The sequence below is a fragment of the Echinops telfairi genome, unplaced genomic scaffold (genome assembly GCF_000313985.2).
Source record: "Echinops telfairi isolate 266 unplaced genomic scaffold, ASM31398v2 ScPeMD7_7424;HRSCAF=8462, whole genome shotgun sequence".
Lineage (NCBI taxonomy): Eukaryota > Metazoa > Chordata > Mammalia > Afrosoricida > Tenrecidae > Echinops > Echinops telfairi.
In genome coordinates, this window is record NW_022111324.1 from 27,590,810 (window position 1) to 27,602,910 (window position 12,101).

At 35.0% G+C, this 12,101-nt stretch overlaps 1 protein-coding gene across 3 annotated transcripts in view; it reads right to left on the reverse strand.

Annotated features, from left to right (window-relative positions):
- The window catches only part of TRMT1L (tRNA methyltransferase 1 like), a 50,616-nt gene that overhangs the window by 28,241 nt on the left and 10,274 nt on the right, over nucleotides 1-12,101 (reverse strand). For all 3 annotated transcript variants that reach the window (XM_004706672.3, XM_013005712.2, XM_045297951.1), the window contains 4 exons: nucleotides 6,813-6,877; nucleotides 4,992-5,121; nucleotides 2,614-2,737; nucleotides 2,083-2,162 (listed from right to left, as the gene is read on the reverse strand). In XM_004706672.3, coding sequence (XP_004706729.1) covers nucleotides 2,083-2,162; nucleotides 2,614-2,737; nucleotides 4,992-5,121; nucleotides 6,813-6,877 — 399 coding nt within the window. The remainder of the gene's footprint in view (nucleotides 1-2,082; nucleotides 2,163-2,613; nucleotides 2,738-4,991; nucleotides 5,122-6,812; nucleotides 6,878-12,101) is intronic.

The window sequence follows — 12,101 nt, forward strand, 5'->3', positions numbered from 1 at the left end:
AGGGTAGAAAGGAGACAGATTAAAAAGAGAATTAGGAGCCATATCAAACCATTTGTAGATATACAAGGAGGTTTCAAAAAGTTCGTGGAAAAGGGATTTAAAAGATAATGGAATTTCCCCATGAACTTTCTAGTTTTCTTATTGCATTGCAGTGAATTATTTAATATGGCTCTTGTAGCCATAGTCTTTATAACTCCCATCAAATAATTTTTTCTGATGTATCTTGGTCGGAGAACGGGGGAGATAATGATGCAATTATATGGCTTAGCCGTGATTATTAGCAAGGCTAAATGTGATGGTAAAAGCCTGGCACTCTAACTAGGGGAGTTGGTCAGATTGCCTCTCCAGTTGGTTTAAAATAAGCTATCTCAGCAGCTGGAGAAGGAAGAGCCAGGTGTGAAGCCCGTCCAATCCAGAGACAGACAGAAGTGGATGCAGCAAAACCAAGAGCCATAACACACTAGTGAGTGTATGCAAGCAGGAGGCAGGCCAACTGACTCAGAGGCCACATACTAGGGAGCGAGGTGTTCCTCGGCCACAAATGATATTAAGAGGCTGTGCAGATTGGCAGGACTCTGTCCTGAACATTTCTGGTCCGGAGCATTTCTGATCCTGAGTAACTTAATAACTTCCCAAATAAAGCCCATAACTGTGAATATGGTCTATAAGTTGTGTGTGGCCACTGCCAATGAATTATCAAAGCCAGCCGAGATGCAGAGTTCTTTCTGTAGGGTGGAAGGATGGGGTCAGACGAGGAAGAGAGCTGCGGTGGGTGCTTGTCTGAACTCTACCTTATAAGAACTGGCCTGGGGAGCTGGTGCTGATGATGGCGATTCTTCGTCCCGCTTTGATTTGCGGGAGAGACCCTTTCCATGCTATTTTTATACTCGTATATAGTTTTCCACTGCGATCAAGTCAGTTTCCACTCATAGTGCACCTATGGGACAGATCAGAACCATCTCTGTGGGTTTCTGAGATTGCAAATCTTTCTGAGGCACGACACTAAGCCATCGGGTAAAGATTTAGTGTCAGAAACCCACAGGAGGAATTCCATTCTGTCCTGTATGATTTAGTGTCAGAAGCCCACAGGAGGAGTTCCATTCTGTCCTGTATGGACAGAGTAGTAATTATCTTGAAGGCAGTGATTGAGTGAGGTTGGGTTTTTTTTAATTTGTTTTTTTATTAGGTTTTTTTTTAATGTAGTATTAAGAGTGCTTTTTATTCTTTAAAAATCATTTTATTAGGGGCTCATACAACTGTTACCACAATCCATACACACATTGTGTAAAGCACATTTGTACATTCATTGCCTTCATCATTCTCAAAACATTTGCTCTCCACTGGCATCAGCTCCTCATTTTTCCCCTCCCTCCCCACTCCCCCCTCCTTCATGAACCTAATTTATAAATTATTATTTTGTCATATCTTGCACTGAGTGAGTAGTTTTTACTTGGATTCTAATCTGAATTGCTTAAAAAAATTAAAATATCTTGACTTGATATTAAAAAATTAATTTTAAGATATGATAATGGTATCATGTGTTTTATTTTAATAAAGCCTTTATCGTTTTTAGGAGCACTGGTGACCCAACACTTAAAGCACTTGGCCTCTAACTAAAAGGGCAGTGATTCAAACACATCCGTTGCTCTGAGGGGGTAAGATATGGCAGTCTGCTTCCATAAACATCACAGCCTTGGACACAGTGGGGCAATTCTACTATGTCCTATACAGTCATGAATCGGAATAAACTTGATATCACTTGTATATCAGATAAACTGAAATATTTATAGATGAAATGATTGCTTCTGGGACTATGTAAAAATCATGGGAACGGATAAATAAGGAAAAGTGTATGGGGGAAGAGAATTAACAAAAGTGAGCATGCATTGATAATTTCTGAAATAAAAGTGATGAATACCTAAAACTATGCTTCTCATACTCTAAGATTTTCATCTTAAATGTTTACATTTTAAAAATAAAAATATTCTGCTAGATATGGCATCTATGGAAATTCTCCAGGACAACATGTGGAACAACTCCTCATAAATGAGATTCTCAGAAAGTTTTGCTTTGTTAACTTACCAGTGGCTCCAAAGGCATCTAGACACTCCAGAGGGCTTCGTTCTCCAGCCAAAGCAGCCAGCGTACAGAATATTAGCTGTCTAAAGGAAAGTGAAATGAGTTTACTGAATCAGGGACTCTATATTGCAGGTCACCTATTTCATGTGGAAACAGCCAGAATTGGTATCCCTAGTTACTGTTACATAGTATTTTATAATGAGATCTAGCAACACATTTCTAATTCTATAGCATAAGAACTAAACATTTATGAAACAATGAAGTTATTCTCTTACCACAAATTATGAAGTTACTGTGTCACCACCATTCACAATAATAATGATTTTGTAACTATTAAAACTTGTCCACAAAAACTAGTTTGCTAGCTGAGAGAAACTGATTTGGTTTTAAAAAAATCAATTATTCTTGAGATCATTGATGCTAAGATTATTTTCATTCTGTTTTAGGTCTGCATACATATGAACATAAAGGTTAAAGAGAGATACATCTTTAGTGATCTGAAAGATCCCATTACCCTTTTTTAAAGTTTCTTACCGATTTAGTTTCATTTTGGGATTAAAATAAGAATCTGTTTTCTGAGGTATGGAATAGTTAGGACAAACTTGCACATCTGTGTCTGCCTCTTTCAAAATTTCATTAGGTGGTTTAATAGCAGAAGCTAAGATGGAGAAAAGAAAAAAAAGATTTCTGAAGAAAAAAAAATCAAACATCGAAAAAAATATATACTTGGAAAAATTACTTTTATAATACTTTGTGTTAATACAATCACTCACATACAAAAAAAACCTCAACAGATTTTCACTGTGAACGAAGTTATTAACTATAACTCAACTGCCTACCACATTAATATATATGCTCAATGATATTAATGAACAATCAATTTAAGATAGCAAAATATCCTATCTTTATAACTCATAAAACACTACATTGCACTAGTATAGGCTAACTGCTAAATATATTTTATTGTCCCATAAACTCTGCCATTGAGTGGATTCCAATTCATAGTGACTATGAGACAGAGCAGAGCTGCCACTGTGGGCTTCCGTGATTAGCAAACTTTACTAGAAAGCCTCTTCTTTCTCCCAAGGAGCAGCTGGTGGTTTTGAACTGCTGCTCTGGGGTTAGCAGCCCAACGTGTAATTCATTATGCCTCCAGAGTTCCTTATTCTAATAGTCTCTAGAAAAACTGTTTCTTATGAAAAGTCCTGAGGACACTGCGGGTTGAGCATTAGATTGTTAACCGCAATGTTGATAGTCTCTCTCAGAGGAACAAGTTGAGGCTCTCCTAGCCCTGTAGAAGATTTGTGGCCTTGGAAATTCGGCCTAGGGTTGCTATGATTTAGAATCTACATGAGGAAATTGTGTTTCTTCATGGCTGGTTAAGAATCACTATCTTGGGACGGACAACCGAAAAGTGGGTGAAGGGAGATGTAGGACAGGGCAAGATATGACAAAATAACAATTTATAAATTATCAAAGGCTCATGAGGGAGAGGGGAGGGGGGAGGGAGGGGAAAAATGAGGACCTAATGACGGGGGGCTTAAGTGGAGAGGAAATGTTTTGAGAATGATGAGGGCAATGAATGTACAAATGCGCTTTACACAATTGATGTATGTATGGAATGTGATAAGAGTTGTATGAGCCCCTAATAAAATGATTTAAAAAAAATCACTATCTTTACTGAACATATAGAACTTCAAAATATCTCATAAATATAAATTAATAAATTGCGTTCAAATGAGATAATGGAAAAACATGATTCTACATATAATGTGTATTATATAATAATTTAGCATATAAGCCCAAAGCGAATAAACTAATGGTTTATGGATATATTTAATTAAATTATTTACTTTTTAAAGATGATTTTTTGGGGGCTCTTATAGCTCTCCTAACAATCCATACATCAATTGTATCAAGTATATTTTACATTATGTTGCCATCATTATTTTCTAAACATTCACTTGCTATTTGAGTCCTTGGTATTGGCTCCTCTTTTTTCCCTTCCTCCCCACTGTATTTTAAATATATAACAAATGAAACATACCTAGGGAGAAATAATTGAGACACTTTATTTTTGGACTTTTGGATTTCTTGGTAATACTATAATTAGAATTATTAATAACTATAAGACCATCTTTCACTTTCTACAATGCTAGGTACCTTTCTCAGTGTTCTGTTGTATATCTTTCTAAACCCACCAAAGAGGCACATCGCAAATCTCAAAAGGCCAACCTATCTCATACAAGGTTCTCCGAGAAAATTAAGTTCTACGGAAAATTATTCAGTCATTGTTTTTCTCAATTCTCAAAAGAATCGTATATAGTACCATCTAGCTGCATAATAGATAAGCTAATTCATTGCATATAATTAATGTCTTAGGCCATTAAGAATTCAATGTTTAATTCTTGTGAAAGGCTACCAAAGTAATAGCAAGTTATTAGTAATATGAAACAACTTCACATAATAAATGGTATTTTTTTAATTCTACCTTCCTTTTCCTGGGGTTTTCAATAGCTAGTATAGCATAGTTAACAATGTAGGAGGTGTCATTAGGAATCAATATATTTTACTTTTTATGGAAATCAATATGTTTATCATCTTTCATCAATCTAGCTATATACCACTTTAAAAATATTCTTAATAATATTATCACTTAAATTTTTTTAGCACTCAAAAAATATATTTTTTGAGAACATCTGAATCATCATGTTACACAAAAATAAAGTAAGAATTTTTATGTTTCACAGGAAGAAAAGCAAACCTAAAACAAAAGAATACCCAATGAAATGATTTGGTTAAATTTATATTAATGATTATATATTATATGTTAAAGGATTATCTGCCTAATGTGGGTAAAGACCATTTTTACAGAATTTCAATATTAACATTATTAAGATTGCTCAACTTACCAGCAAAATACCTGGATTTTGTCTCCCCTTTATTCACATGGCGCCTAATATGGCCTAACATATCGGTCCTTCGAGTAATTGTTGCTGAACAAATGATACAATGATAATGGGCGCCCATTTTACTGGATATCTATCAAATAGAGTATTTACATTAAAGAGTTACTAAGACATGAATGGAATTTTACTTAAGTTTCAAATTTAAGCATATTAGGATATGTTGGGTTTTTTGGTATAGAAGTATTAATTTGGCCATTTGAGTTTGAAGGTATTTTTTCCTTGTATAATTATACTTACATAAGATTTTTATATCTTATTTTAAAACAGGCAAAAATTTACCCTACTATTTTTTTCTCATTTTTTTCTAATGTGCAAATAACTTTACACTACTGTTTATAAGCTGCAATTACAAATGATGTAATGCTAGCTGTGGTACATTGTTTATCAGCTGTCTCTCTAAAAAAATAAGTCCCAATTTGTAGCATTCATAGATTTCTATGATAAAATACTTCTACTGTGGCTTATTTCAAGCTACATTGTGAATAATTTCAAGTGAGCAAAATAGGTGATATCACTAAATGAGAATTTAGGTAAAGTGGCTGAGTATTACACCATTATAGAGGAGCCTTGGTAATGTCGCCCACTGGGTTGTTATCCACAAGGTCAGCAGTTCAAACACTCTTTCCAGCTGTTCTACAGGAAAAAGATGTGGTTTTCTTCTCCTGTAAAGATTTATACTTGCAGAAACTCAAGGGACCATTCTACCCCGCCTTACAGGATCACTATGTGTCAGAGGTGACTGGTAGACAATGAGTTGTGTTTCTTGGTTTTTTTATTGGCACATAATCCACATCATACAATTCAATACTTCAATCATACTAAGAAGAATTAGACAATGATTACCCCAATCAATTTTCGAATAATTTTCTTTCTTTTAAAAAATACATCATTATGCAACTTTTGCACATATAAATTATATACTGCACATATATATTATATATTATGTTATTGTTAATAAGCATATATTAACAGTATATGGAGGAAAATTATTAGGGAGTGTACATTTTGAGTGTTTATTACTTTTGTTTTAAATATAATTTATTCTAAGTTTGTATTAATTATCTTTAATGATGGGTAACATTAATTTTACCCATTCTTCTGAAAATTGGAGTGATATATCTAGCATTCTACAGAATGTCAGAGTTGCAACACAATATTCTGCCAATAAAAGATGCTAACTTGTTCATAATTCGGGAGCAAAACAATTATTCCAGTGGCTTTCTATGACTCCCCAAAAGAACAGTATCAATTTTGATGCCTTTTTCTTTTACAGTTTCTACTTCTTTTAGGACCGTACAGCAGTAAAGACTAGCCAAGAATCTAGCACCGAGTTCCTTCTTGGGCAGCAGCTATCAATTCAGAAGATCTTGAATACTTAGATGAACCAGGCTTTGCCTTAACTACTGCTCGGGTCTCAGTTTTTTCAGAGCAGTTTTAATTTTTTTTCCCCAGCGAGCTCAAAGAAACCTTAATAATGAGAACCATTAAGCTAACACATTTAGAAGAATTTCAATAAAAATATTTTAGACTTTATTTGCTCCAAACATCAAACTTCCTTTAAAAATGAATATATGTATTTCTAAAGAGGTTGTTAAGGTTTCAGGAAGTTTCATGAGGAGGATTATTGTAAACTGATGCATAAAATGAGATTCTTAAAGTAGGCCACAATGACAATCTTAAAAAAGTAAAAAAAAAAAATTATATACTTTCTTTAAAGAGGGTTAAATTAAAAAGATTTTAGTTTTTAGTCTACTTTCTGATTACCTGTTCTCCAATAATGTTTGGTTTTACTGGTCGACAAGGTAAGTGACAGATGCACATCCTGTAACCTAGAATAAAGAATAGTTGTTTTATCATTGTTCACTATTTACTTATTACATACTACTAATCTAAACTTTACAAAACTTATTAGCAAATTTTACTTGATAAGAATTCATTATTCTTATTTTATGTCATTTATTTACTTGAATGTAGTTGCCTTATTTAAGATACTTACATGTTATATAACTCTAGTATAAAAACAAATTTTTAGTACAGTTATAAAACAAGAAAATACATAAGATATAATTCAAATCCTGGTTCTGCCAGTATTCTTGGTTTTATCATATTTCTGCCAACATGACCTTTTTTTCAGCTTCTTTTTCTTTGCTTTATGGTACAGTTTTCACAATATGCCTTCTTTTGTTGCTTCTTCATGGTCTTACCACCCTTGTTAATGTTTTCTTACATATCCTCTTCCATTTGTTGTTGTTGTAAGGTGCCACTGAATCAGTTCCAATGACAGCAATCCTATGAACAACAAAACTCACACTGCCCAGCCCTGTACCACCACCACCATCATTGCCATCTCTAAGCCACAGGCTCAGCACTGTGTGATCCATCTCATTAAGGCTCTTCTTTCTCACTGGTGCTCTACTTTTCCAAAACATTGAACTTCTGCAGAGACTCCACTCTCCTGATAACAAGTGCACAGTACACGACGTCTCCCCAACAGACTTTCTAAGGAGCATTCTTGGCTGTACTGCTTCTTTCCAGAGAGATTTGTTTGTTCTTCTGGCAGTCATTGGTACTTTATTCTTTGCCAAATGCATTATTAAAATGCATCAGTTCTTTTATGGTCTTCCTTTTTCATGCATGTTGAGCAACTGAAAACACTACGGCTTAGATCAGCACAACTTAGTACTCTAAGTGACATCTTAGTTTTTACAGCAGATTTGCCCAATGCAATATGTTGTTTGATAGCTTGATGGCGACTTCCATAGCAGTTGATTGTGGAGGTAAGTAAACAAATCCTTGACTCTTATATTTTCTCCATTTATTACTTATCTTGTACCATAAAATGCATATAAGGGCGCTTAACATTTTTTTTGGGGAAAAAGCCCCTATCTTCTCATTCTATTTTTCCCATTCCTTTTTGAAGCACCCCTATGTATTCCTTAGACTTGGTGTGCTATGTGCTATTCTCAATTTCTTGGTAATTTTAACTCCTTTCATCATTGCCATCTTATTCCCTCAAAGAAAGAATCCCCAAATATGTCTCTATTTACAAACTTGCACTGGAAATTCAGACCCCTATTTCTAATTGCCTATTATTAAGGATCTCTATTAGCTGTTTGTCGGTTTGTTGTACTGTGGTGGCTTGTGTTACTACATTGTTAGAAGTGATGCCACCAGTATTTCAAGTGTGGCCATATTAGCAGAGCAAGACTAAGATAACACATAGAAAAGATACCACATAGCCATCTGCTTTCAAAAATTAGCCCATGAAAGTTTCTCAGGTTATAAAATAACATTGTTTGACCAAATTTCTTTGAACACATCATGAGGAGAGATCAACAGAACATCACGTGTGAGGAAACAAAGGGCCACCAGGGCAGAGAAGACCTTCAGTGAGAAGGGTTAGCACACTAGCTGCCATGGTGGACTCAGCTACTGGCAATTATCAGATGATGCAGAACAGGGCAATATTTTATTTTGCTTGGCTATCACGAATCAGACTGAACTCAGTGCCAGATATACATACATACATACATACATACATACATACATATTTTATCTATTAAGGAATAGGCCTTAGTGGAGTGGGACTGTGGATTAAGTACTGGGCTGCTAACTTTCAAGCCAGTGTTTCAAATCTACTAGTTGCTCTGAAGGAGAACGATCAGCTTGTACATCATTCTTAAATTCCATAAAATTTTGTTGGTACTGATACAGGCAGTGCGTTTGGTTTTATAAAAAAACATCTATTAAGGATCTATGCCTATTTAAAAAATAATCATTTATACACACGAACACATATGTACATTTAAACATAAATAACAATGTAGCATCTGAGTTAGTCTCAACCCCTCTTCCCTAATGGAGCCCTAGTGGTGCTGTTAGGTAAGCATGAGGCTGCTAAACACAAAGTTAGCGGTTCAAACAAACCAACTAACCTGTGGGAGAAAGGTGCAGCTATCTGCTCTTATAACGGTTTACAGTCTTGAAAACCTGATGAAGGGCTGCCCTGAGCTGGAGCTGATTCAATGGCGGTAGGTTTTGGTTTGGTTTATGCTATAAATTAAACATAAGTATAAACATAAGCATACATATATTTAAGGTTGGTACTTAAAGAGTTTTTGGTTCATTTTTTGCTCATCAAAATATTACAAAACCTCTTTTTACCTTTTGCCAATCTGGTAGTTGAGAAGTAGTGTCTTTTTAATTTAGACTCTCCTTACTACTTAAGATTGGCATCTTGGAAAATGTTTAGACTGCACAACTCTTTTTAATATACTTAAACCATTACATTTATAGTACATGAATTATGTCAATTAAACTGTAAAAAAATAAATTTTAAAATGTTGACTGGCCATTTGATCATGCATTCCTTATGAATGATCCTTATGAATTGTCATTCCTCTCTTTTGCCCACTTTCTTATTGGGCAATCTTTCCTTTTTAATCAGTTTGCAAAGCTCTCTGTTGATGACAGTAACCATTTATCTGGCATCTGCCCTCATTCATTGCCTATTTGTTTTCCTAACATTTTTCAAATGTGTGATTTCTCTGGTCACTCAAAGTCGTTAATTTTCTGAATATCTAAGAGTCTAGATTTTCTAATAGTTTTGGGTTTCCTGTCTCGGTTGAAAGCTCCCCATCCTAGGAATAGAAACTACCCAAAATGTAATTTTCTAATTTATAAGGAACTTGCTTTAAATTTAGAGTGAGGAAAGATTTATTACTTCAAGATGAGTAACAATTTATGACAGAATTAGTAAAATATTTTCCCCACCAAAATGACATCCAACCTTTGTCTTAAGATAAATTCCTGTACACACAGGCATTTATTTCAGTTCCTTATTGGATCTAGTAAATTTACTGGTTTAACCCTATGTCATCAAGTCAATTTTTATTATATGAAATGATATACTTGATTTTCTGGCTTAGTTTCTTTGTACATCTTGTTTTTGGCTGTTCTGGAAGGAGAAACTAGACAGAGTAGATCTCTCTTCACAGCCATAGAATCAAAGCCAACTATCAATGACTATAGGATAGGGTAGAAGTGCCTCTGGGGGTGTCCAAGAATGTAACTCCACAGGAGTAGAAAGCCTCATCTGTCTCCCTCAGAGTAGCTGGTGGTTTCATATTGCTGACTGCAGTTAGCAGCCCAATACATAACCACTATGCCATTAGGGCTCTGCAGTAGATAGGGTATACTGGTTTACTTGTTTATTTGGGTCTAATTATACCTGGATATAATTACAGTTTTGACTAGATGGGTATGCTTAGAAGTTTCATGCAGCTCCAAGCTATTTTTCAACGAGATTTTACTTCGAGCTCCATATATATTCAATTCAGGGCAACTAACATTTTTACAATTGTGTTTTTATTATCTAGGAATTTAGGTCGTTTTGAACTTGGTAAGATTTGGGGATTTTTTTGTTGTCCTTTAACTTTGTTTTTTCTTTACATGGATCTTCTTGTTACGTTTTCCCTCTATATTGTATTATTTTGACATTAATATAAATGGTGTATTTTTTCTAAATACATACTTAGACAATGAAGGCTATGATGACTATTTATCTTTATTTAATTAAAAGATCATTTTATTGGGTGCTCTTACATCTCATAATAATCCCATACATCAACTGTATCAAGCATATTTGTACAAATGTTGCCATCATTATTTTCTAAACATTTACTTTATATTTGAACTCTTGATATCAGCTCCTCTTTTTCCCCCTCCCTTACCTTTCCCCCATGATCCCTTGATAAAGTCTAATATTATTTTCATATCTTACACCAACCGCTGTCTCCCTTCCCCCATGGTTTCTGTTGTTCGACGCCCTGGTGGGGAGGGGTGTGGTCATGTGTTCATCATTGCAATTGGTTCCGCCTCCCACTGCTCTACCCACCTTCTCACTTCCCTCCTGGTATCGCTACTCCCATTCCTGTTCCTGAATTCCATGTGTCATGAGCTCTTATCTCCTCTGTACCTGTGTATATGCTCCAGTGTAGCCTGCAGTGAAAAGCAGGGCTCGGGTCAAGAACCAGAGGAATATTGTGTTTCCTCAGTGGTATACTGCACCCTGGTTGATTCATCCCTTCCTTGTGACCCTTCTGTGAGGGGATGTCCAATTGTCTACAGATGGGTTTTGGGTCTCTGCTCTGACCTGCCTTGTTCTCAACAATATGGTTTTGTTTACTTGTTTGCTTTGGGTCTACTGATAAACCTGGAAATCTGGAAACCTCGTGATCACACAGGCTGGTGTGCTTCATGTGGGCTTTGTTGATTCTGAGCTAGATGGTCGCTTGTTTACCTTCAAACCTTTAAGGCCCCAGACGCTACATCTTTTGATAGCCAGGCACCATCAACTTTCTTCACATTTGCTTATGCATCCACTTTGTCTTCAGCAAATCATATCAGGGAAGGTGAGCATCACAGAATGCTGGATTTTAGAACAAAGTGTTCTTGTGTTGAGGGAGTACTTGAGTAGAGGTCCAATGTCCGTCAGCTACGTTAATACTTAACATATATGTACATAGGCCAATACCTCTATTTTTATGAATTAATGTAGACTATTCTTCTCATATCTTGCTTTCATTATACTTATGTCTAGTAATTTTCTTATAGGCATCATATGAAAATAGATGTTATCTTCTGTTTTCCAATATACATATCTATTATTTTGTTCTCAGTCTACTAGATTTAATACACAGTACCTTCAAAAAATGTTTAATATGGCAATAGTTCTGAAAAAGGTAAGTATAACTTATTAATCTCTTATAATAAATTTGGACACCTTGAAGACTGAGCAGAATACCCAGTACAGAGCAGATGCTTAATATGATGGGCTCCAAAATGTACATAGAAAAATGGAAATAAAATATAGTGAAAATTTCCCATGAACTTTTTGAAGCCCCCTTGTACATGATGGCTGAACTAACTATACATGTCATTTATCTATTGCCTTGAGAATCAGGCTTTTTAAAATTAAACACAAAAAAAGAGGGGTTACTAGATCCTTCCTAATTTTAAACTGAAAGTATTTGATTATGCTAAAAAAAAAAT